We start from the raw sequence: 26,164 nt of genomic DNA on the forward strand, positions 1-26,164 counted from the left end.
CGGGGATGTGATACACTGTGTTTTTCAGTTACAAGATAAGTGACCAAAATTAGGTCAGCGCAGGTTAAAAGAAAGCGTCGCTGCAGGGAGAGAAATTTCCACAACTGAGGGCTATAACGGAAATAGACACCACTTGAGAGCGCGGGGATCAGACTCGTGTGTTAATCATTAAGCGCGAGTTGTAGATACCTTAAAGCCCTATGAAAGAGAATTGAGAACTCATACTGAGAGGATAGGATTTGTCTGGAAATTATTCCTTTTTTTTTCCAACCCTTCCCTGGCTCTGAAAGTCAGCTGTCAGTTTCAAAAGACAGAAGTTTCAGATGGAGTTTGGCGTAGGTCTAATGAACACTTTGATTGAATGTGGGGCTTGGTGTAGAGGACTCTTTTCCCACCAGCAAGAAACAATGCACAGTATAATACAATACAAACACAATATCCACTGATTTTAGACTAATCTCAAACGGATAGTTCCTCACCCACTTGCCCAGATGGACAGCCCAAACTTATATGGACAAATAAAAGCTTAAACAACAATAAATTACCCAGCCAAAAATGTCAAAATCTACCCGTTCACAGTTCACGTTAACTGACGGCCTTTAATAAAACTGACCAATCCATTGTCCTGTACTTTGTAAAAACAAACGCCTCTCACAATTCCTCTCTAGATAGAACTTTCACCCCGACTCAGGAGTATGAACGAGGACCACAGCACACCCAAAGAAGGAGAAGCAGGGAGCGCCTGTCCAAGCACAAGGAGAACCGATGCAGCATTTCCCAGGCCGAGGAGGAGGCCCATTCCTGGCCCAGCAAGTTTTCTATGCACAGGAACTCCCGCGCCTTCAAGCGCAAAGTGATTGATAAGAGGCACGACTTGGAGCAGGAACAGATCCGAGAGGTGTGGAGGACGTACATCCTGTGATTCAATAAGTCATAAGTTATAAATTGATTTTGTTTTTAATTTGTTAAATATACAAACTCAAGCTTCATTATGTCCAGTTTGATTTGAATTTTGAAGTTAAAATCCCTGTTATTAGTTTTCATTGTTTGTGAAGTTTGTGTGAAACAGGAATCCAATGGGGATTGGATAAACCAAAATGTTTTTTTTCTCAAGCAAACAGCAAAGTGTTGTCCTTAATTAACTCGCGACCATTGTTCAGTAGATACGTGAGGTGTTTCCTATTAAACTATTAAGAAGATTATTACAAAGTAAAGCAAAGGCAGCCAAATGTCAATAAATCTGAAAAGCTGTGTGCAAATCGAGCGAAGTTTTAGGAGGTCCCAAAAGATGTTCCATGGGAAAGATACTTCAAAACTCGAGTCATGTATAGATGATAGTTGTAATGTTTTGGTAAACGAGAAAAAGGAGGTGTTTAAATCTGAACATTAATGATAAGATTTAATCAGTGATATCTTATTCATTTTTCAGATGTTAATAATAGCAAAACATTGTTTTCTGGGCTTAAAAAAAACAAAAAGAAGAAAATTGTTTTCTACAAGTGAAAAATATGAATGAGTAATGAATGCACCTACTCAAGTCATCCAGCGATCCTTCCCCTTCTTTTCCCCCTCCTCGTTCCATCTTTCCCCTCACGTTTCTCCCAGGAGCTCAACAAGAAGAAACCAGGGAAAGAGGATGGAGCACGCCATGCTGAATCCGCAAACACGACGAAGTCCACGCTAGGGAAGCTGGAGCAGAGGCAGCATCGAAGACGCTGCAAAGCTGCGGATGGACCTGTGGCCGCCTGCCAAGCACCAGACGGAGCTGGAGAACCAGAATCCGAGTACAACAAACCGACGTGAGCGCGAAAACTCCACCGCAAGCACGTGCTGGAGCTCGGCAGCAGCCCCAAGAACCTCAAGGTGAGCGGGACACAGAGAGGTGTTATTATTAGAACGGGTGGTTGTTGTCGTAGGAACACAAAGAATGCTTTGAAATGCATCGGCTACGCGTAAGAAACCTGAACTTTTTTTTAAACGCTTTTTGTTTCCGGATTCATTTTTTAAAATTTTTCTGTGTCTTTTGAAAAGACAAATTTGGATTCACCCTCTTAAGATGGCGCAAGCACATGATAAACATCCTTTCTGTTTTATGTAGTTTTGATAATGCAGTGATGCAACGAGATGTAACAAATTAATCTGGAAAGAATGGTGAAAGGAACATACAAAATGTTGTCATCTCTGAATTCACTTCATTTTTAATTTGCTTTTGAGGATAAACAGAGAGTAGAAACTGTGGTTTTCGCCCTCTGCTGTGTTAAAACCTTTAACCTTCTAGCTGCAGGATCCTGGTGAAGGTTGGACTTTAAAAACAGAGTGAACAGTAGATTTGTTTAAACCTGTCCAGTATCTACTTTAACTATACACTCCGTGCTCTCTCTTATTTGATTTTCCTGTGCGTGTGCTATATGGAACTGCAAGATCAAGAAGCAGTTCCAGGACACATGTAAGGGGGCAGAAACAAGCAGTAACAAGCCCTGCGCCACCGACCCAGATGAAGTTTACGCCCAAGGCCGCTAGCACAAGAACGGGTGCTCAAGCCCTTGAAAGGATGAGCAGACACGCAAGCTGGCCATTCCTGGCCCTCCCCGTCCCGCCACGCCCCCCCCCCCCCCCCCCCCCCCCCCCCCCCCCCCCCCCCCCCTCCCCCCGCCCCCCCCGCCCCCCCCGCCCCCCCCCCCCCCCCCTGAGCCCAATATGAGCAGAGCATCAACGAGATGATGGCCCAAAAGCAAATTAAAAATAACAGTCAAGTGACATTCAAGATGATGACACCATTTTGTATGTTTCTTTCACCCATGGCTTTCCAGATAATTTGTTACATCCACGTTGCATCACTGCATTATCAAAAACTACATAAACAGAAAGGATAGTTAACTCAGGCTTGCGCCATCTTAAGAGGGGAATCCAATTTGTCTTTTCAAAGCCACATTTAAAATAATGCGGGGTAGAGGGGCGGGCGGGGGGAAAAAACTTAAAAAGATCGCGGAGGGAAACAAAACAAAGCATTTAAAAAAAAAAGTTCAGGTTTCCTTAGCCCCGTTCAGCATGCATTTCAAGCATCTGTGTTCCTAGATACAAACAACCACCACGTCTATTAAAAAACACATCTGTGTCGACTCACCTTGAGGTTCTTGGGCTGCTGCCGGAGCTCCAGCACGTGCTTGCGGTGGAGTTCCGCTCAACCAGTCGGTTGTTGTTGTACTCGATCTTGGTTCTCCAGCTCCCGCTTGGTGCTGCAGGCGGATCAGGTCCATGCCGCAGCTTCTGCCAGCGTCTTCCAATGCTGCCTCGTGCTACACTCCTGCGTGACCTCGTTCGGGCGATCAGCATGGCGTGCTCCATCTCTTCTGGTTCTTCTCTTGTTAGGCTCCTGGGAGAAAAACGTGAGGGAAAGATGGAAGAGGAGGGGGAAAAAAGAAGGGGGTAAGACGGCTATGGATGACTTGCAGTAGGCAATTCAATTACTCATTCATATTCTTCACTTGTAGAAAAACATTTTCTTCTTTGTTTTTTTAAGCCCAGAAACATGTTTTGCTATTATTAACATCTTGAGAAAATGAATAAATAATCACTGGATTAAATCTACATTAATTTTCAGATTAAGAACACCTCCTTTTTCTGTTTACCAAAAAACATTACAACTATCATCATAACATGGACTCCGAGTTTTGAGTATTTTCCATGGAAATCTTGTTGACCTCCTAAAACTTCCTCCAGTATTTGCACAACAGCTTTTCAGATGTATTGACATTGCTGCCTTGCTTTACTTTGTAATAATCTTCTTATAGTTAATAGGAAACACCTCACAGATCTACTGAACAATGGCTGCGAGTTATTAAGGACACCACTGCTGTTTGCCTGAGAAAAAACATTTTGGTTATCCAATCACATTGGCACCTGTTCACACCAACTTCACAACACAATGCAACTAAATAAACAGGGATTTAACTTCAATTCAAACTCAAAACTGGACATATGAAACTTGAGTTGTATATTGTAACAATTAAACAAAACAACCAAATCAATTTAAACTTATGACTTATTGAATCACAGGATGTACGTCCTCCACACCTCTCGATCTGTTCCTGCTCCAAGTCGTGCCTCTTACTCATCACTTTTGCGCTTGAAGGCGCGGCAGTTCCTGTCATAGAAAAACCCTCTGCTGGGCCAGGAGATGGGCCTCCTCCTCGGCCTGGGAATGCTGCATTGTTCTCCTTGTGCTTGACAGGCGCTCCTGCTTCTCCTTCTGGGTGTGCTGTGGTCCTCGTTCATCTCCTGAGTCGGGTGTGAAAGTTCACAGCAGAGGAATTGTGAGAGGCGTTTGTTTTTACAAGTACAGGACAATGGATGGTTCAGTTTTTTAAAGGCCGTCAGTTAACGTGAACTGTGACGGGTAGATTTTTGACATTTTGGCTTGGGTAATTTATCTGTTGTTTAAGCTTTATTTGTCCATATAAGTTTGGGCTGTCCCATCATGGGCAGTGGGTGAGGAACTAATCCAGTTTGAGGGATTAGTCTAAATCAGTGGATATGTGTGTATTTGTATTATATGTGCATGTTTCTGACTGTGGAAGAAAGAGTCTCTACACAAGCCCACATTATCAAGTGTTCATAGAGCATACGCCAAACCTCCATCTGACCTTCTGTCATTGAACTAACAGCTGACTTTCAGAGCCAGAAGGGTTTGGAAAAAAAAAAGGATAATTCAGCCAAATCTATCCCTCCTCAGTATGAGTTCTCATTCTCTTTCATGGCTTTAAGTAATCTACAACTCGCGCTAATGCACTTAAACACACGAGGTCTGATCCCCGCTCTCAGTGGTGTCTAATTCGTTATAGCCCTCAGTTGGTTGGGAAATATCTCTCCCTGCCAGCGACGCTTCTTTTAACTGCGCTGACCTAATTTTGGTCACTTATCTTGTAACTGAAAACACAGTGTATCACACTTCCAGCCCACAGGAGTATTCTCTGGACTCAGTTTCAAGGTTGTGGAGCACATAAATGCTACACTGTGCGTATGGATTTGTGGGTTTCCTCGTTTGTGTGTATATACATGTGTAGTACATAGTGAGTAGGCTGAGTGACTCAACACAACTTCCAAAAAGACCACTTTGGAGGTACTGAATTGCATGTTTTTTGTGGAGGAGGGCTGATTCAACAGTAAACAGCATACAGGACCGTGTGTCACCACACAAGAGAGGCGTACAAAGAGCTCGCCCGAGGAGGAAAAAGGAAAAGCAACAAATGGACACACTCCTTTATCTTCTCCTTGCAGAGTTTGTACTGCTTCTTATTGATTATCCAGAAAGGTGTCAGTTCCTTCTTCTGCTGGCCACGATCTGCTGCTGGAACTTCTTCTCATCCGCCAACGCTGTCTTCATCTTGGGGGGGGGCGCACATGAACGGGAGGAAAACAGGGGGCGAGGAGTTGTTAGCATGGAGTTCTCATTCTGAATATACTATGACGCGTGAACACAACGAATACCGTGCTAATAAATAACAGCAATCACTAATTTGCTATTGATACCACGCTAAAAAGCTTACCAGCTAGATTTCAAGATTATGTTCGATAAACACACGATTAACATTTGATTATCTCGTCCACTCTCGCATCGTGATGATTGCATTTCTATATCATTGTAAACAGAATATCTGGTTTGTGACTGCAAGTGGAAAAAGAAACATTATATTCCCTTTGCAAGTATATAAATCCTCAAAGCCTTTTTTTCAATATTTCTCATTTTAAACAATTTTAGAAAAGATTAATCAAGAAAATAATCTAAGAGATTAATCCTAATGAAAATAATATATTAATTGTAGCCCTTATTCTCATGTTAGCGCCTTCACATGTTTGTCCTGTAAATTACAACGTGACCAGTTAAAGGTTTTGCATGTCACTTTCTGTCAATTTATTAGGACGTTCAGTGAAAAATGACTTTGCATAAAAATATCAAACATGGCAGATTTACTTGCTACAAGAAAACCTATTTCCATGTCATGATAAACACTACTGTAAGAAAACACATGGATAACCGGTTGGTTTAGCCGAGCCCCACATCTCACATGTGACAGTGGTGTGTTATATGTTGCTGTTGAGGGAACATGCTGGTTTATATGTACAGATATACTATCTCCCTGGCTGCTACAGCACGCTGTGTGCTAATCACAGAGATATGCAGCTTGTTTTTCAGAGGTCGTGACATTCTTGGACCCACTTCTGCCCTTGTGTTTCATCATATGTATCATTGGTGGCAGCAGTTGTTCAAGTCTTAACTAAAACTTTCCTTAGTGGTCAGTGTAAGTCTGAAGTTGGAGCTTCATGGTTCAAACAATAAACATTTTTCCTCCCAGCAAACACATGATCAAATAACTTCAACAGTCATTTCCTCCACTGTTTTTCCAAAGCAAACCTTATCCTCTAGCCAATTGTTGCATGGTACATGTAGGCCGCTGTGATCATCTTGTGAAATAACTTAGGGGTTACTGTACATTATGCATCCGCTCATGCTTCCACTCATGCCCTATAACCCAACCCCCCCCAAAACCCCCCAACAAATCCCACCTCCTTCTCGGTTGCACGGCATGGCGTTTTGCCAGCTTCTCCAGCTCGATGTAGGCGTTGTTGGCCTGCGTCTCCACCTCCTTCTGAAGCTTTGAGCCGGTGCTCGTCCATCTCGGCCTTCAGGCTTCTGTTCTCCAGGGCAATCAGCTGCTTCTGATGCTGCCGCGCGCATGCGCTTGTAGCCCGACATCTGCTCCCGCAGCTCGCTCTCCTGCTCATGCTCATGGATCTGCTTGTCACCTTGTGGAAAAGAGAAGTTTAGAGATGTGAGCGCTGCAATATCTGATTTTTTTCATCAGACTGAAAAAACCATTATTTAAGATAGAAAAGAGATAAAAGGGTTTCAAACATTCATTGCAACCAAGCAGCAACACTTAACCTGTCACCTGTCCTTTGAAATTATGCAGTAACGATTCATCCCAGGCTATCTTTCCAAAGAAGAGCTAAAAACAGAATTCTTTCAATACTGTGAGGTATTACAGTTCAGCTGCTGCAATCAGTCTGCAACTTAAAAAGTTAAAAGGTTTCAACCGAGTGATGGGAAATTAAGACTTAAGAAAGAAATACAGTCAAATCCCTTTAGATGAAGTTACCCCTCGACCCCAACAAAAGCTCTTTCATTTGACCATCGCACATACATAGCACTGCACAGATCAGGAAACAAACAGGATCTGAAAAAGTGTTTTAAGCAAATGAAAAAAAAAGAAAAACTATACCAAAAAGAAAAATTATACAGAAACTACAAACTATACAGAAAAATTAAAACACCACATAATATTTAATTGAAGACTACATTGAATTTCTTAACAGAAATATCACATTTTTTTAAGCAAAACCAACACCTGACACACAACCTGAGTAACAAAAGGTTCTCCACATCTAGGTAGTACTCGCTCCGCATCTTCTCATAACTTCCACTGAATCCCTCAGGCCAAACAATGATGGCTACTTTAGCCAAGTGCACCAGCATCCAGGAACCTTGTGCAGCATCCTATTGCCCGACAGGAACCCTGTCTGAGCGCCGATGCCACCCTGAGACCCCGTCTTACTGGAAGAGGACCCCCTCTCCCTATCTCCTTGGTTCGCGCCTGGGCACGCAGCGGTCGGGCAGGCGTGTGAAACTATGAATGAGCAGGCCAACTCTGCGGGCAAACAAGAGCACAAGAGCGGTCTCTTTAGTTGGGCTAACGCTAAGCGGCGGACAGCAGGTGGGTCACATGAATACCTCATTGAGAAAGAGTGAGAGAAAAGTTGGAAAGGGGGGGGGGTAGAGTCAGAGAGGAGCAGGCAGAGAGATGAGGGGAGGGGGGTGATGCAAAGGAGAAACAGCAAGATGGAGAGTGACAGGGAGAGAGTTAGAAGGGGAAAAATTGAAATAATGAAAAGTAAAGTAAGAGCATCTAGAAGGAGAAGGGGGTGTGAGGGGGTGGTTGGCATGGAAATAGATGGAGGTTGAGCTCCCTCCTCTTTAATCTGTGTTGAATCAATACCCCTACTGTAATAGCACTCCCAATCCTAGTCACTTGCTTTGCTGCCACCCTGCATGCTGTGCCACAAAGGGCCAAGTCACGTCCATGTGATGCCTCTTTCACACAAGGCTCAGGGACTGGAAAGGAGATCATATTCACAGAGCGGAGGGGCGGGGGGCTGAGAGGGGTGGGGGTAGGGGTAGGGGGGCATGCAGGCTAAAGGTGAATGTACCAGTGAGATCAGTGGGAATTAAGCAGCTGAATGTAGTTATTCTGCTTATTTTGCAGTTGGTCTGTCTTAAATAAATTTAGTGTCATACTGAAAGGGCATGATTTGGTGAATAGAAGAGCTGCTGTCCTGTTGGTGGTTGTTAAGTAGGGAGAGCATTCACAAATTGTCCTCTTGCATGTTTGTTTGTATTAGATTAATAGCTACAGACAGTTTGAGCTGTGGTGTCTGGTGTCCGTGAACATGAATTGACCCCAGCTCTGCTCCTCGATGACCAACCAGGGCCAGCACAATTTTCAAATATACATTATCATAAAGAGTCTTTAAAAAGCGTTAAAAATATATAGATAAAATACTTATGAGCAGCTCTTTGGCTTGACTTACAACACTGTAATGTTCTTCCTTCTTACATTAAGAAAAGTACAATGTTTCAACTGGCCTCTTGTCAGATACAACATATAAAAAAGAAGAAATGGCTGCACTTTGAATGTTGCTACAGATGTATAGCAACATATGGTGAAGTCATCTGGTTAAAGAGGGGAAGCAAAAAGCCTCTACAGACCCTCATTTATTGTCCTGTTTTCCTGTAGATGCACAAATGTGAGGGGCTCGGTATTCTCATATATCTGCTGGGCCTCAAAAAGGGATGCAAATGCAAATGCATCTGGTTTAACTGTAACCTCTCACATTTACCCGCAATAAGTCTCTTAACCCTTTTCTGCTGTGTAACTATGCAGCAGATACAAATAAAGCATGTTGCTATGAGCTATAAGCTTCAACTGTTGGCAAAAACAGCTGACTGATGGGGAAGTGCATGTTTTGACGCATCTTAAACGCTGCACTTTTGTTGACGTGCTGACAACCTGCAACAGAGAGCTGAAGACGAATCGAGCTGCAGATGAGGTGAAACATTTTACAACGATGTTTGTCTCTCACGCTGCTTCACACTTCAGTCGGTTACTTCATCTGACCTATAATAACCCCTGCCCTCCCTCTCACTCGCTACTGGTTGTGTCACATTCATTCTCCTTTCTCGCTTCCATCTATCTCATTTTGCCATTTCGCTCCTTCCTCATCCTTTTTCTCACATCTCCCTTGATCGTTTTTCATCCTGCTCTCTTTCCTTTCCTTTTTCTTGCCATATCTTTTATCTGTCCTTCTCTTCAGCTTTACCCCTTACTTCTCTCTTGTTCCTTTTCTCTCCATGTTTTCCAACATCAGATCATACTCTCTGCTCTACTCTCTCAAACCCTTGTCCTTCTTTGTCAATCCAGATTTCAATCTGCACCGCTCTTTTGTTTCACCTCTGTTTGCTTATCTGTCCTTCTCTCCATCTGTCCTTCTTATCCCTCCGATATCTGCAGCCTGTGTCCTCCACCACGTCTTCACCTTCTCCTGCTACCACGCTCTTTCATTTCATTCACCCTTTAATCTTTTTGAATTTCCCTCCATCACCATGATTTCCTCCGTTGTCTTTTTGATATATGAACAAATTTCTCACTCTGGAATTTTCATACTTGTGTTTCTGATGTACCCTCTACACCTTATAACTAGCAGTATGTTTTTTTTATTTTTTCCTTTTTTAATCTATTCTACGTGTTCATGATCTCTCTTTTCCTGTTATCCATCTTCCGGTCTGTCCCTTCTCTGGCGATCCATCACCCCTCACCATCTGGACCCCCAATTCTTCTCTCTTCCTCTCTCTTTGTCTACCTGCTGATTCCAGTCTCAGCGAGTCGAGGCCAATCTGAGGACGTCTGCACTCGGCAGAAAAAGATGATGTCATCTCTTTCAGCGCCGGCGGGCAGGACCAGCGCTATCACACGACAGAGATACTGTGGTTTACACGATGCCGCCTCTTTTCAACACAGCCTCAGTTACACAGAGCTGCCGACGCAGTGTGTGCCACCTCAGCTGCTTACATTGGAGTTTGACTTTAATCCACAGCAACTTACAATGAGCCAAAACAGTTTTAAACAGGAATGTAAGCGTTAGAACTCTGTAGTGTGCTGACAATGTTTCTGTAATGTGAAAGAACAGATGGATGATAGGAAAAGCAAGAGCTGGGGAGAGGGAAGAATTTTCTTTTCCTTTTCAAGTAGAGGACAGCAGAATACACTTATCTGTCTTTTTCTACATCAGAAAACTTTAAGTTACTTGTCCTGTAACTGCTGCTCTCTGTGAGTGACGTGTCTCACCATAATAACCTCCTTGTGTAAAGCAAGGAAGAGGCAGGTTTATTTTCACCATACACTGTTAGCGTGGGAACAAAATCTTTCTTGTCTCCCCACTTAGCATCATGTCTTATCTCTCTTATTAAAGAAGCTTTGAGTAGCTTGAGAGGACGAAAGTCTGAGAGGAAAGTCTGGTACATCTTTACTGGGGTCAGGGCAGCTATGGTACATCAACACAGCTAGTAGCTAGCTTGTGCTACCTAGGTTAGTGGCAAGGTAGCACATTTCTAATAATCATGGGATAATATGTCAAAATAATGAGGAAAATCATTAATATGAGCTAGAACCTTTATGATAATATTACTCAATTATGAGTTACATTAAAATTAATTACAGTTTTGTTGACTTACTTGATACTTTTATATTTTCAGGCCAAAATCATACATGTTAAACAATAAAGATAATCAATCATTGTGAGGCAGATACACAACCAGTGATAAAGGGTCACAAGTCGACATTGCTTCATTTTAAAGGTTCACTAGCCAAAAAGGTTGGGAACCAATGATGTAGAGGCTTCTGAAGATAATGCTGAGTGTTTCCCCCCAGTGACGTGAATGTGTGATAGAGAACTGACATTATGTTAGGTCTTTTTTTGACTACAAGGAGGAAAAGCACAACATTAGTCAAGAAATGAAAGGTGCATGTTGATATTTCAGAGTGGATTCTTTTTATTTGTTGCCTCATTCTGGAATTTGAGAAATTCAGTTTTTGACACGTTTCTGTTTTCAGCCCAAAAAACTTTGATGGTGTAGACTGGAAATGCAGTACTTCCACATGGACTCATACAGATCCTATCAATGTCTATAGCACTGCGAGTCATAAGAAATTCATACTGCAAGATTGACAAAAAAAACACAAGGAGTCTCTAGTGGTGTGTGAATACGGATGAAAGACACGGCTGGTCAACAGAATAACACACACAGCCATGATCTATCAATGGTTCATGTACTGTTCAAGGACAGCAAGGACACACACACACACAACCGGAGACACACACGTCTTCCTTATTCATGTCCTCTAATGTCTGGTTTAAGACCTGACAGCAGAAGGGGCTCACAATTAAAACCACTGGGTCATGGATCGGTAAACACACACACACACACACACACACACACACACACACACACGCTCGCACACAACACCACAACTACTTACTAGTTACTAGAGCCGGTTTCCATGACAACAGACAGGGAGGGAGAGAGAGATAGAGAGACAGAGAAAGAAAGAGAGAGAGAGAAAATTCCACCCCCTTCAACTCAGAATATTGAGTCAGATCTGAGAATGATGTATTATCAAGTGCAGGAGAGGGAGAAATAAAAGGAGAGGGCGGACGGAGGGGAGTGGTAATGCAAAGCGTAGTGCAAGAGGGGAAAACAAAAGGAGTGAGATGAATGAAAGGAATGACAGTGGAGAAATGGAGATCGGTGGCAGAGAATGGGACAAAACTGGAGAGTCAAAACAAAGAGATAGAGAGAGGTGAAGATGGATACAAATGAAAATAACGAGAGGAAGTAAAGACATTTCAGTAAAGAAAGAATAAATAGCAAACAAATAGAGAAAGAGATTGGAGTAAAGAAGCAAAGCCAGAGGAGAATCATGCTCGTGCACCTAACATGAACCCACACCACATTTTTTCAGCAGAGAGACATTACATCACACTCAATGTCCTTCACAATGATTGACAGGTTTTAACACAGAGAAACCAAAAAATGCCTCTTCTGTGCCCTCACATGCTGCAGCAGTGTAAACGTAACACTTGGAATCAGATTTTGGCTTCTACAAGAAGTAGTTTTTTTCCTGTTTTTGGCTTTCAAAACAACACATTTTTTTCTCCACAAGCAAGCTCCACAAATTAATGATCCTGAAGAGGGGTGATCCTATTTAAGGCTCTATACAAGAAAAAAAACAATAGAAAAGATGGAAGAGTTTTGTTGTACTTACCAGAGAGGCTGACTTTATGGTGGCAAAGCGGCCCTGGTTCTTGTAATTTTGGGCCTGACTGCTCTTGTCAGAGGAGGCCGGCCTCAGCTCTGGCCGGTGGTCCCTGTGGATCCCATCGTCCCAGTTGTACTGATGGTCCTGTGTGTAACACAAAAGGGAGAAAAGGTAAATAGGTTAAAGTCAGTCATTAAGTCACAGAATTATCTTCATCTAAAATAATACCAGAACAAATGGCACTGAAGTGAGTAAGGCATAAAAACGAAGGTGAAAAATGTGGATTTTAACTCACTCAAAGGTGCGACAGTATTAAAACTCTTTAAATAACAAAATCCCCCACTGATTTTATTCACACAACATCCAAAAATCAAAAGGAATTTTCAGCATTTGCTAAATCTGTGTCAACTGTAACCTTGCAAAACATGAGGAAATGTCAACACTCAACCCCCCTTCAATTAAAAAGTGAGTGAACACTTTCAGGAGCCCTGGGACCAAAGACTTGATTTATGTGAGGAGGGATCTTCATCAGCATCTGAAAACAATATGTGTCACTTTCATTTGTTCTCAGTTCAGCCCCTGAACTTGAAACAACACACTGGCTGTCTGTTCATGCAGTGACGTCCTTATTCATACACTGTCAAAATACAAAGAGCAGATGAAGAAAGAGAATGACAGAGCAGTGACAGCCCTCTCTTCACAGAGTTTTAAGTCATATGAGATTTTGTGTTGGCATTGTGTTGACCTGTGTGTGCTGAATGTGGGAGTGTAAGCGTGCAGGATGACAGAGTTGTAAGAGGGGAATTTGTGTGGAGTGTGTGTGTCGACATGTGTACACAGCCTTTGTTCTTGAAGTGTGAACAGTGTCGGTGATGAACTTAAAGCAATCTGCCAAACAGCGAACACTGTGTCGATGGTTTCCATGGTTTCAGGGGGGAGGGGATTAAGAATACTCTTGAAAACAGTGAGAGAAACCCAGAGGATGTTTGCATGGAGCCATGTGCCCTTTTCATTTCTGGAGCACAGTTATTACCTCAGAAAGGAAGTGACTGTACTAGTAATATGGCATTTGTTGATAATGCATGCTGTCTTTTATGTACTGTCTGAGGAAGTCAATTCTTAGAAACCTAGGTGCATGGCATTTTGGGAAAAGTGTTCACTTCTGCAAGAGTACTACCTCAGCATATCAAATAAGAAGACAATTATTGGGAAAAAGTAAAAAGTTGTCAGGGCGTGTTCATTTATTTGTCTCTATATCAGATGAGGCCCTGGTTGATTGAACCACTGAGTGACTGTGAAGGCCATAGCGTATGATTCACACCATTTTCATACTCCGAGGAGGTCATACCATTCAGTGACCCCCTCGTGACCTATGGATGGGGGCACTGTCATCCTGAGTCTCCACTCATTTTCAGGTTTTTCCTTTAATTTGTCACTGGTTGGTCATATATATTGTAAATATATAGTGGTTTAGTGCTAGTGATATAAAAGTGCATCATGGAGCATCACCATATAATTTTAATTGTTAGAGCACTATTTGGCTCTAACAAAGTGTAACTATCAAACTAAGGCCATTGTAACCAGTATAACACCTGTCCATTTACAGGTGGACGTTATAAAAAGTAGATACATTTTTATCACAAAGCTGAGTTGCCCAGGGCACCAAAACTGAGCACCCCTTCTTCTGCAGGTGGCTGTGGGAGACGATATTTATATTGTTTGGTCCCTGTCATCCAAAAACACAGCAGTGCAGAACAGTGCAAGCTTTTCAAAGTGTCCTATTGTGTTTTGCCTGTGCTGATCTGTTGTGACAGGGCATTTTTTTTCCAATAGCAGCACCCTAAAGGTATGACATCATCATGTCTTTATTTTGATATCTAACCCATGTCTTAACTCTGCCATTTTCATAGGTTATTTACTTTATTTAGGTTATTGTCTTTTTGTTTGACTGACATTAAGGTATGGCGCAGTGAAGATGTGATTTATTTATTCATACCACACTGTGGAACATGCCTCTCACTCTCACCACCCTAATGTTGCATGCTGCAATTTAGGAGTTTATGAAAACTATGATACAATCATGCAGAGAGGCAGAAATATATCTTCTTAGAAAAGAAGTGTGAAAATGTATGAAAAAATAAATTGTAAAAATATCCAGTTTTTTCCATTATCAATACTGTTAAAATACGTCCAGTTTAAAATACACTCAGATGAACATATTTGGAACATGACAGGTGGTGTCAGTGAAGTGGCACTTGAGCTCATCTCATCAGACAAAAGATTTTGGGAGCCACTGAGAGCTGCTCACACTGCTTTCCAGTTTCCAGCTCAAGTTTTGGATAATGTGACTTTTACTCCGTCATCCAGCTCCTTATACTCACCACCCACCTCCCACCACCCCACCTTCACCCCTGACCTTTACCTTCTTGGTGTGCGGGGAGGAGTCCAGGGTGCTGCTGTAGTCCTGGGGGTGCATCATGGTCATGTCTGAGCAGCTGTCGTCCAGCACCTCTTGCATGCTGTTCACGCTGCTGCTCTGGCTGCCCGTGCTGACCGAGGTGCTGGGGATGGAGTGGTTGCTGCCCAGGCTGTTCATCTTGCAGCTGGCTGCCTCGCTGTCCTGCAAGTGAACATCCACACATATTCATTAAGACACGCTTCCACAAATGAGCTCTCAAGAGTCCTGCAATTGTGCAGAGATGAGACTCATATGTCCATCACTCTAATATACACAGGGCTCTCCAACTTGTATCATTAAACAGTCACCCTAACACAGGGAAATAACTAATGACCTCTGGATTGCATTAGAGTCAAAGTCATTCTAAATTGCCTATTAACCTCTAATTGTTTAGATGTGTACGTGTCTGTATCATTCACCTGTGTCAATGCTTATGTTAACGCACATCGGTCTGACTGAGATGTCTTCAGATTCGAAGTCCACTTGAGTGTGTGTACATGACAGATAAAGGGAATCAAACAACAGACAATTCAGTCAAGTCTCCAATAACAGACTTGTCAGCATCAGGATGCTATAATCACATGCACTGCATCTTCCCCTGAAACCAGAAAGCAAGGTTTGGGACTGCAGGTCTTCAGCGGTGTCTTGTTGCAGTGATGTCTGGTGGCTGCTCTGAATTGCGTCACGTGGTGTAGGATGACACTACTGTGGCTGCTGGCTGTCCATGCCTGTTCATGCTGCCTCAGGCCAGGTCAGCTATGGGGCATTTCATCTCAATGTCAGGCTATGGCGGCTGCAGAAGACTTCTATAACATCACTTCAGACTATGAAGCCTGTCCTCTCCCTTTGTACTGTGAATCTGAGATCCTCTGTTAGTTGACTCAAATTAAGGGAAAACCTCCCTCACTGCAATGCAATACAAATGTCCAGCTTCTCAAATGTAAAGATTTCCTGATACCCTCTGTTTAATATCCTTATAAACTGAACACCTTATGGGTTTGGACTGTTGGGTCAACAAAGAAATTTGAAGAAACAGCCTTTGCTCATTACAAGAGGAGCTTGTGATGGACATTTTTCAATATTTTCAGATATTTTAGAGACCAAACAATTAATCTTTTAAATCTTAAAAAATATTATGGATGTGGATTGTGGAATTATTGTGTATTATGGATGGACTGAAAATTGATGACAGACTTCTCTCTGAGGTGAAAGTTAGAGGATTCTGATCAGAATTTAAATGGAGCCCAACTGGTTTCATGTTTTTAACCCTTTGTTCTCTACTTGCCTACTTCAAGTGTTACTCCAGACAAACTCTATAATTCTCATCTCTGTATTATCTCTTTTCCACTGAGACTCCCCCTTATCCTCTTCCCTCTCCGACTTCCTCCCACCTCTTCCTCCTCCTGGCTCTCCCCCATGGGCCCGTTGTGTTTCTCCTGGTAGAGGATCTTCTTCATCTTGCGGTACTGCAGATTGTCCAGCTCACGCACCGCATCCTTGGTCCTCTGGATGAGGTCAATGAGAATGCGCGGCGATCGTTCCCGACGCACAAAATCATGCTGGTGAGAGAACAAGAGGGAGAAAGTGAGTTAGTCAGTTGGATCAGAAATTATTTAAAGATGGACAGAGGGTGGGAACAATTAGATTACAGTAATCTGATTTGAAGAATTACATTTAGTCTATATACCATAATTTATGGATGATAAATGATTGATTTCAGTTAATGCTAATGACTTATTTTCTAAAATAGCTTAGTAGCAATTTTGAAAAGTGTGTATGTTCAAAAACAATTGTATTTCTATTTTTTCACAAAAACATTATTATGTAAACGTTATAGACTACAAATGACAATTTAAACCAGTTTAAACTAATAATTTAAATATATTAACAGCAAACAATAAACATTTATATGAGAAGTAAAGTCAAACAAAAAGGTGGTCTTTTCTGGAAAGATGGAGGAAATTTAAATTTTAGTTACTTCTCAGTAAATATGAAAACTATGATATGACTTTAGGACCTTAAAGCTTTCACATGGTACGCTGATGTTCTTAAAGAACTTATAAATTGTTTTTTTTAAAGGAAATTTAATTTCTTTCACCCAGTGTATTATTTCAATAAGCACCACGACTGGGACTATCACTAGAGGGCGCCTGTAGGTTGGGTCCTGGGAGTCCCAGTTACATCCTCCAGTGCACTGAACACATGGGATCTGTGTAAGATTGTCCATAAAAATCGATTTTCACAAATACTCTTAATCCTCTTCTTTCCAAAAAATAATGTCTTAACTGTATTTGCCTTGGCACCAAGTTAATGACAGCTTCAATTCAATCATAGCAAGAAACAGAAACAACCGATGAGTAATACGCTGGTAATTAATTGAGAGGTTTCAGTCTTTTAATCTGGATTTTCTCTGTTTTTTTTGGAGGGCCTACAAACATTAACCTGTCTGTAAAGAAAAATTAATTCAATCATCATTTCATAACCATATCTGGAGCCACATGTATACACACTACTGTATATTAGCCACCTGACATTTCTTAACAAACGTAGCCAAATTCCTACAACAAGAAAGTTAAAGACCAATAGCAACAGGATTATCTTTATGAAAACACGACTTTTTGATGATATTTCCTCACACAGTCTTACACTAAACTGTTTGGTGAAACTTAAAATCCCATTTCTAAGCTGCAAACAGTGCTACTGTAAGGGACCGACCTTTTTGTAATTTGACGCAGGTGCAATTTGGTGGAAGCCAGGCCATTATGCATTTATGTAATTATTTAGATTGTTACATAATCAGCAGGCCAGAGTGGGTGGGTGGGGCTGGTGGCATGGGGGTAGGAATGGGCGGTTGAGGGTGTGTGTGTAGTTGTTTTTTATTTTCGTATTTTTAGGCAATGTACTGACATCAAGATGAAATAAAAATAAAAACAAAAACACAACATCTCTCCCCTGCACTTCCACCCACTCGACCACACACTCATATTCACACCTCCTCTTAGTCACTCTCATTCATAAAATATTGTGTGCTTAAATGGCTGAAATGTACTCAATGCCAGAGTACTGGACTAAAATATACATAATATACTGTATGAAAAAAAATATATTTTTAGGTCCATTTCCCAGCTCTTTTTCTCTGCACACCTCCCTCTCCATGTGACAGATGCTGGTGTAATGGGTTAGTCAGGACACAGGGGAATGACATCACGCTCTGAAAATAGAGATGAGAGTGATTTGTCCCGTTTTCTGATGGACCTACAGAGTGTGGGTGGTTGGCCACCCCCGTCCCATCGACCTGTGAGAACTTATCTCCAGGATTTTTGCTCATTATAAAGGTGGTGTTAAGAAGAAGTGACAGCATTTTCATAGCATCTTCAGTCCCTTCCCTCTATGTGCAGTACACCGTCGCATCACCAGCCTCTTCTACCAGATTTACTCGGTTGAGTTTCATCACTTTAAGATCTTAAATGCATTTCATCACATATGATTATTATTAACGTCATGGTGTCTTTTGGTTTTGGACTGTTGGTTGGTAAAAAGAATAAATGTGAACACACCCTCTTGTCCTCTGGGAAACGGTTGTTATCTGTGGTTTGCTAGTTAAATTATGGGATTAAAAAAATACAACCAAAACCAAATAACACACAAAGCTATTTTTAACTGTGCAGTACTTATGGGAGTATGTCACCGAGCGGTTATTATTTCATTATTTTTATAATTATTATTACTCTGAACGAGGTATACAGGGAGAGAGTGTGTTTAACCTGAAGCTGATAGCTCAAGGCCCCCAGATTAGTGACCTGATTTCCCCTTTAAAGAGCTTGGAGGGGCGTGTGCCTGTGTGTATGTATGTGTGTGTGGGTGCACACTGAGAGGAAGAGAGGAAGAGAGAGAGAGAGAGAGGAGGGAGGGGGAGAGATAGAGATAGAGAGAGAGAATGTGTGTATGTCTCTGAGAGGGGAAAGTGGGGTATTAATCATAAGCTACACTCCAAACCCCAAAAAGCCCTTCGACATAAAGCAGCCCTTTCGACACTGATCCAAAGTCTGTTTGGTACTTATCCCTCTTTAATGGTTTTTCGGACAGGATTTGGGTCAGGGGTGCTGGGAAGAGATCCTATCCTGACGACAGTCCAGAGCCCCTCATCTAACTGCTACCTAACCTCCCACCTTCCCTAAGGTGAGGCAGGTGTGAAAGCTGCTGCTTGGGCTACCGCACCGTTGAGTGTGATCACCAAGAACATAAAACTCTTAGTGGACCAATAGGATTACCTGTTGGTCACACAAACAACAAGATCAACTCCTCAACTACACGGGAAACACAAAGAATATACATAGATTAACACTGTGTATGTTCGCTGTGGTTTTTGGGTGTATGCGTGAAATGCATGAAAAGATGTCATCATAAAGACTGACTTGCAACTACATCTCTTTGTTATGCAATTTTGCATTTCTTTTGTCAGATGACAGTGGAGACACGTGACAAAATTATCAAATTTTTAGCTTGAAGATTCCTTCTTGACCTTGGAAATAGTTACACAAAACAATTCCTATCTCTATTCCTCAGGCCACGTTTCAGTGTCTTCTTTTTGAAGCCTCAACCATTTACTTGTCTTTTTCAAAACTCCAGAAAAGCCACGCAAGTAGGTCTTGAGATAAGGTTCTTTTGTAAAAAAAAAAATAAAATGAAGAAAAGAATGGAGCATTTCTAAAATGCTTCTAATTTTGCATATTTTCTTGCATGCAAAAACAAAGACACTCTAATTGTATGTATGATGGGTAGAAACAGCATTTAAAAACCTATATCAGTTGGACCCCATAAGCAGTTTTCAGCGGGGTGCTTGATTCCTGCGTTTGAAGAATACACTGTGTATCTGCTTGCATATTAGGGAGCCGTGGGTGGGTGGGAGTGACTCATTCGCATGGCTCGGAGACTGACTGAGACAGGAAGTGAGGTCACAGCTGGAAGGATTACAGAGGAAGCCCACTCACTCTTAGCAGCTCCCCTGACGAGGGTCTGTCCTGAGGAATTTTCAGTAGGCAGTAGTCGACGAAGCTCCGGAAGGGGTCAGACCTGGGTAAAGAGGACAGTGAGATGAGAGGTTATAGATTCCCCTTCTCAGTCAGACATACTTAAATCAGAGTAAGTAAAGCATTAACAGCAGTGACAATCTAATGATAGGCTACTTTAAGCCACACCTACTGCACTTATTGTCAATGAATAACGTGATGAGTAATCTCTTCTTCTGTTGTGCTGTGTTTACCATATCAATGAATTAAACCCCAGCAATCCATTGTAATCTCTCAGTGTAGCCCCATATATGAATCATATATGGGTTATGTAAATATGTGGAGCAATAAAGATATAGGCCACTGGAGCTGTGGAACACTGCGCTACTGACTCTGATCTAAAAATATGCTCTTGATAACACATTATATGTAACACGGTGTTTAAATTGTTGCTATGGGTTGTTAAGATAAAGTAGCCCATGATACTACTTAGGATTTTGACAGTATATACACTTTCGGGGTCATTGCGGGGTCAGTGAGTGCAACAGTCCAGCACCTCTCCACCACCTAGCTCCACCTAACCTCTAACATCTCATGTCCTCTGTGGTTAGCCAAGGTATGTCAAGCCAATGTGTATACAGTGCGCTCTTGTGTTTGTGTAGTGAAGTAACACTATGGAGCTGATGTCTCTACTAGTCTCATCTGGCGGGATGTTGCTAACGCCTCAGGCCGCTGGAGCTCCTCCAAAAATACCACAACCCTGCGCCGCCCGACACACTCGCTCGCTTCAGCCCGATGTTAGAAACCAATGCTAATTTTACAACAGGCGATCTCCATGCACAGTCATAGGCTGCAAATTCTAACTTAAAAGACTCCCCCTGCCTCCTGTTTCTCATTGCTTGATTTCTGTCAGAGCCCGCGATACACGCTCTCTTGTAAAGTGTAAAAAAATGAACGCTTATTTAACTCAGAGCTTGGGTGGAAGACACAGGAAGGCCACTGATGCCCTCAGGCTGCGCTGAGGCAGATAGAGAGCAACAGTCAGCTACTTGCCTCGGCTGTGCAGGAGATACAGATTATTGCAAAATATTACAAGAAACAAACACCTGCACGACTCTGCATGCCTAGGACCTCAAACACGTCATTCACTTTTATACCAACGGGAGTGACAGCATGAGTGAAGCACACAAAGGTGAATTATAGGGAGAACATCAAACATAAGGTTAATATTTCATGAGTGTTGTTTCCCCCCATGACAATCGCACCTCATATGCGATGTGTGAGCTGTGGCCACAGCAGCTCAGAAGAGCAGTGGAATATTTCGCTGCCTGGCTAAATTGCTGCTAGTGTCCTTTTACACCATTTTTGCCAATTTAATTCACCTACCTCTCTACACATTTATACTGCTCAGTATACATCCTCTTTTCTGCTGAGCCCAAGTTTCCATTGTTTCCTACCAAATTCCTCCATTACCTCGACATTTATCTCCAGGTTAATAAAGCTTATACTGATTGAATCTTATAGCTAATATAGAAGATACTATACAGAATGTGTTCATGGATTATTTGTCGAGAATATAAATGATCAAATAGCAATGGTATTGTGGTACAGTCTAAGTATTAACATTCATGCTCCAGCTAGCCTAAATCATTTGTTTATAGACTAATTAATCCTCAAAGCAACAATGAACACCCATTATGTTATTAGTGTGTTTGTGTGTGACACAACTGTAAAAAATAAGAACCAAATCAGTTTAATTTCTTTACATAAAAAGCATATTGACAGACAGAGATATTCTGTATCAGCAGATATCAACAATGGCACATACAGTTTCTTAATTTATGAGCTGAATTAACATGAAAATGTCAAATTTGATGATGTTTTATAGTAGGACAACCAGTCTTGACTGAAAAAAGGTGCTTTTTCCAACACTGTGGGATGGGCTGGTGTTGCAAAGAGACAGCCAAGAGCTGTTTAAAACCTGCTGGCCTAAATTAAATTGCTTTAAGTTTTTTTGATGTCTGGAAGGAGAGTCTCTAGAGAATCTATTAGCATCCACAGTCATGAGCTGTAAGGCTGAGAGCAGCATAAAGTAATGCAAAAAGCAGGCTGTTTTCCCATATTACATTTAGAACACAGAGTGTGGATACAAAGAAACATCCTACTTAGTATGGGAAACAAAAAAATGTGAGATTTAACTACTAGAATAATATTAGAATAATCACACTACTTTGTTTTGATGTTGATACATGAAAATATGCTTTATAGCCTTGCAGGAACGGTGTGGGTATTTTCATAGTATTTCTTTGGTGGAGGTTTCTCAGGTAATTACATAAGAGACTTAGAGCGTGACCTTGCACAAAGCCTGTCGCAGGGATCACAGGTCGTGCAGATTAACACAGGGATGTCTTACTCTGACTGAGCCCAGATCAGATTGGGCATTAATTTTCACAGCTGACTGGAGGTATTGTATTAGCAGTCTCACTGGCTTTTATTTTGATTGTGGATAAATAAGTTTGAGAGAGTGACTAATTTTTGGCATGGACTGTCAGTTTGACGGATCACATCACTGGACTGCGTTCTTGACTATGCATGTAAAATTGAGGGATGTGATGAACAATTTTGATATTTGGTTGAACTCTCCAGATTTTCTCCCTGGATGGGGGAAAAATAGAAAAGCAATATTTGGGAAGTGTGTTCAACTCACCACTCATTGGACTGCAGCGTGGGAGAGTCGTTCTGGGCGATGTGATATAAGGCACTCATGGCATTCATGTTGAACAAGGGCGGTTTACGCTCCGCTAAAAGAAGAAAAGAAGGGGGAGACAGAGATAGATGGGGGAGAGGGAGGACGAGTGATGTTTTAGTGCCAAAGTTTTCACAATCTGCTTCTCCTTGAATGAGGCAGATTTGAAATTAAACATATACTTTGTCCACTTGTTGCATCACATTTAATCAAATCAGGACTGCATAAATATATTTTTAACCAGTAGGTAGATGTATGCTCACCCAGTTCAATACAAGTGATACCCAGGGACCAGATGTCCACTTTCCCCTCGTATTGACCCTCATCCATGGCTAGGATCACTTCTGGGGCCATCCTGAGGACAGAGATACACACACACACACACACACACACACATAGACGCACGCACGCACGCACACGTGCACGCACAGACACACACAGAGTTTATTAAGTATGTGGTAAAATCCATGAAAATGTTATAATCTGCTAAGCCTCTCATAGCTTTTAAAGACTCTGGTATGCTGTGATAGCAGCTCAGTTTTTGAAATGTGTGTGTGTGTTTCTATAAATGTGTGAAAACTTGTGTTTGTGTGTGAATTTAACATGATGAGTGATTATATGATGATTTCATTCACCATCAAAGCTGCCAAGAGTGTGTGAGTGAATATTTTTTGTGGAGCTGATCATTTATATATGAGAGGAAAACAACAGAGGACATTATGGCAGCAGCTTCTGTAACATTATATAATAGACTTGCCATACTGAGAGATAGACCTAAGTCCCTTTAAGACATGGAATATGTAACATTGCTGGTTTCATAAAGCTGTTAAAGTCCTGTAACTTATGACAATGGCTTCAGGGGTTTCAAATTCAGAAAGCCTGATGGCAACAACATGAAGAACTCACATCCTGCAACAAAAAAAAAAAACTATAAAAGCATCTAACTTAAGCAAAACAGTTGGTAATTTCTACGCAAATAAAAGAAAAAAAGGACTGACACTGAAGTAATACACCGACAAAAATATCCCACTTCATGTTGGTTTTCTCAGGATGTGGAGTCCTGTGCCCTACCATATGTCTATGACTTAAGTCCTGTGTATACTAACCAGTAAGGTGTTCCCACAAAGGAGTTGGCAGGTGAGGCAATGGAGGCGGAGCCAAAGTCGGCCAGTTTGACCTGACCGAGCTCAGTCAGCAGGATGTTACCAGCTTTCACATCTCTGGATGGGGAGAGAGGGATGACGAGAGGGAGCACATGAAGAGAAAAGTTAATATACTAAAATACAAAATATGACACCAGTAAGTCTCCATCAAATGTAATACATGTCTGAAAATGAAGATAAGGGTCTCCTTGTCTGCAATGAGACTTGTGATGACACAGAACAGACAAAAGGATTCATACAGCACCACAGTTGGATGTCAATCAAGTTTGTATGCCATTAAAGATAATAGTGTAGGAACCAGTGCAACAGGAGGGTTGTTACTTCCTGACAGTGATATTCAAGAACCACAAAACAAGTACAGACATGAGTCTTTACAACTTAATTAGTAAACACTGCAATAAAGGGAGAACATGAGCGTCTCTCATCTCATTTTATCATGTCTTTGCAGAAGTCACTGTATGTTCCTCTGGGGAAATGTTTCTGAGTGAGGAAACAAACTGACTCACCTGTGAATCATATTATGGGAATGTAGGTAAGCCAGTCCTAGCAAGGCACCGTGGGTAATGGCAGCAATTTCCATCTCTTGGAGTGGTTTCTTATGAACTTGGGGAAAAATAAGTACAATGGAAATGAGTAGGAATTCCCTGAGGACTTGAATAATACAATAATGAACTATATCAGTTCTACACAAAGGCCTATATAATGAATAAAGTCTGCATATAGTCATGAGATGCAGACTTCATGGAAAAAAAACTGTACCAGTCTGTCCTGCTCCTGCTGATAGAGCAATAAGAAAGTACTCTGTTGGCATCTAACATATGGATAACATGTAAACATCTGTGATATGGTCTCCTACGCTGGCTCCCTGTGTGGACTGACAGAAACTACATCCCAAAGCAAAAAGGTCACAGCAGAATTATCACAGAGAAATCTTTACACAGGCTGAAGTAAAAAAAAAAAAGACACAGGCCAAGGCCAACTGTCACGACAGTGTATCTACGTAAGTGATGAGTACACACATAGGTGCTTGAAATAACACATAAGGTTCAGGTCATAACAGTTCAGTAGTGTTCTAGCTTTGAAAAGTGGAAAATGTTTTTTTTGGTGCTTAAAAAAGTATTCAATCTAGAAACTAATGTAACACCGATATGGTCTTTCATCTGTCAGTCTTATCAAAGTCCTCAATGCAACATCACAGGCCAGACCACATAACGATGATAAATTCACTTACAAATCAGCAGATTCTACATTTACACTGTATTATCTTGCTACAAGAAGCTCTTTGTGGGAATTGCTGCAGTGATTGACCTTAAGCATGCATTCACACCAAGCATGTATGGAGTACTTTTTCTTCTCTGGTTTGTTCTATAGTAAGCTTCACCTGTCTAACAAATAACCACAGAAAATAATTACAGATCATGAGGTTTTATGGGTTTTAAGATATGAATGCAGCCATCTGATAGCAGGCAGTTCCTCATTTCTGGTTAGACGAGCAAAACCTCATGAACTAAGGTCAAACAGTAATCTCATTTTCATATTTAGCTACAGAGCTAGAGAGGGAAAATTAGGTAGAGAAGTTAAGTCTACTGGTGTCAGATAAACCTGCAGGCACAATCTACCTGTGGTTTAATGAGACTTGTTTTAGAAGCTGTAGCTCATGTAGAGTTAAGCAATGTCAACCCAAAACAAATGTGCCAAAACTCTACAAGATACAAATAAATCTACAAGAGAATTGATTGCTTGTTAAGAACTTTCCCCATCATTACCTCAAACCAGTCTGATTTCAGTGGTCACATATTCACAACTTCTTTAAAGGAATGGTTTGACATTTTTTCTTTTTTTTCGAGATTAACAACTTCTGCTTATGTTTGCTTAGCTTAGCATAAAGACTAGACACAGGAGGAAATAGGTAGCCTAGTCCTGTCTAAAGGTTCTGCTAAAGCTCACTTATTCACGTTATCTCTAATTTGTTAATGTGTCCAATAACCCAAGTGTAAAAATGACGAGTTAAGGTTTTACGTGGTGGTTTTGAAACTATTTCTTGGCCTTGTGCAGTTACTTACTGGAAAAATGTTAAGGTAAATAGCTTGACCCAGACAATAAATCCAGTTTTATAATTATACGTTTCAAAGTGTGTGTGCACATTAAACATTAATAAATACACTTACCCTCTAGTAAATCTGATGCGGAGCCCAGGCAGTACTCCATCACCAGCTGAAATAGAATACAGTTACAGCTGCATAACTAATCATTCACATGGTGAGCACTCTATCATAAAATATCCTAAATACAAGGCTTTAAGTCATTTGTGAAAACTTGTGAAGTTGCTCTCAACTGCAAAGTGATCGGATTACAAT

The 26,164-nt window shown here is 41.4% G+C and overlaps 1 protein-coding gene across 2 annotated transcripts in view; it reads right to left on the reverse strand.

Moving 5' to 3' along the window:
• Positions 1–26,164, reverse strand: part of taok3 (TAO kinase 3) — a 75,170-nt gene that overhangs the window by 10,127 nt on the left and 38,879 nt on the right. For both annotated transcript variants that reach the window (XM_022752804.1, XM_022752805.1), the window contains 9 exons: positions 25,976–26,021; positions 24,314–24,410; positions 23,751–23,864; positions 22,908–22,999; positions 22,606–22,699; positions 19,881–19,962; positions 16,281–16,448; positions 14,854–15,051; positions 12,438–12,575 (listed from right to left, as the gene is read on the reverse strand). In XM_022752804.1, the coding sequence (XP_022608525.1) occupies positions 12,438–12,575; positions 14,854–15,051; positions 16,281–16,448; positions 19,881–19,962; positions 22,606–22,699; positions 22,908–22,999; positions 23,751–23,864; positions 24,314–24,410; positions 25,976–26,021 (1,029 nt within the window). The remainder of the gene's footprint in view (positions 1–12,437; positions 12,576–14,853; positions 15,052–16,280; positions 16,449–19,880; positions 19,963–22,605; positions 22,700–22,907; positions 23,000–23,750; positions 23,865–24,313; positions 24,411–25,975; positions 26,022–26,164) is intronic.

This window comes from Seriola dumerili, unplaced genomic scaffold (genome assembly GCF_002260705.1).
Source record: "Seriola dumerili isolate Sdu_G_001 unplaced genomic scaffold, Sdu_1.0 BDQW01000177.1, whole genome shotgun sequence".
NCBI lineage: Eukaryota > Metazoa > Chordata > Actinopteri > Carangiformes > Carangidae > Seriola > Seriola dumerili.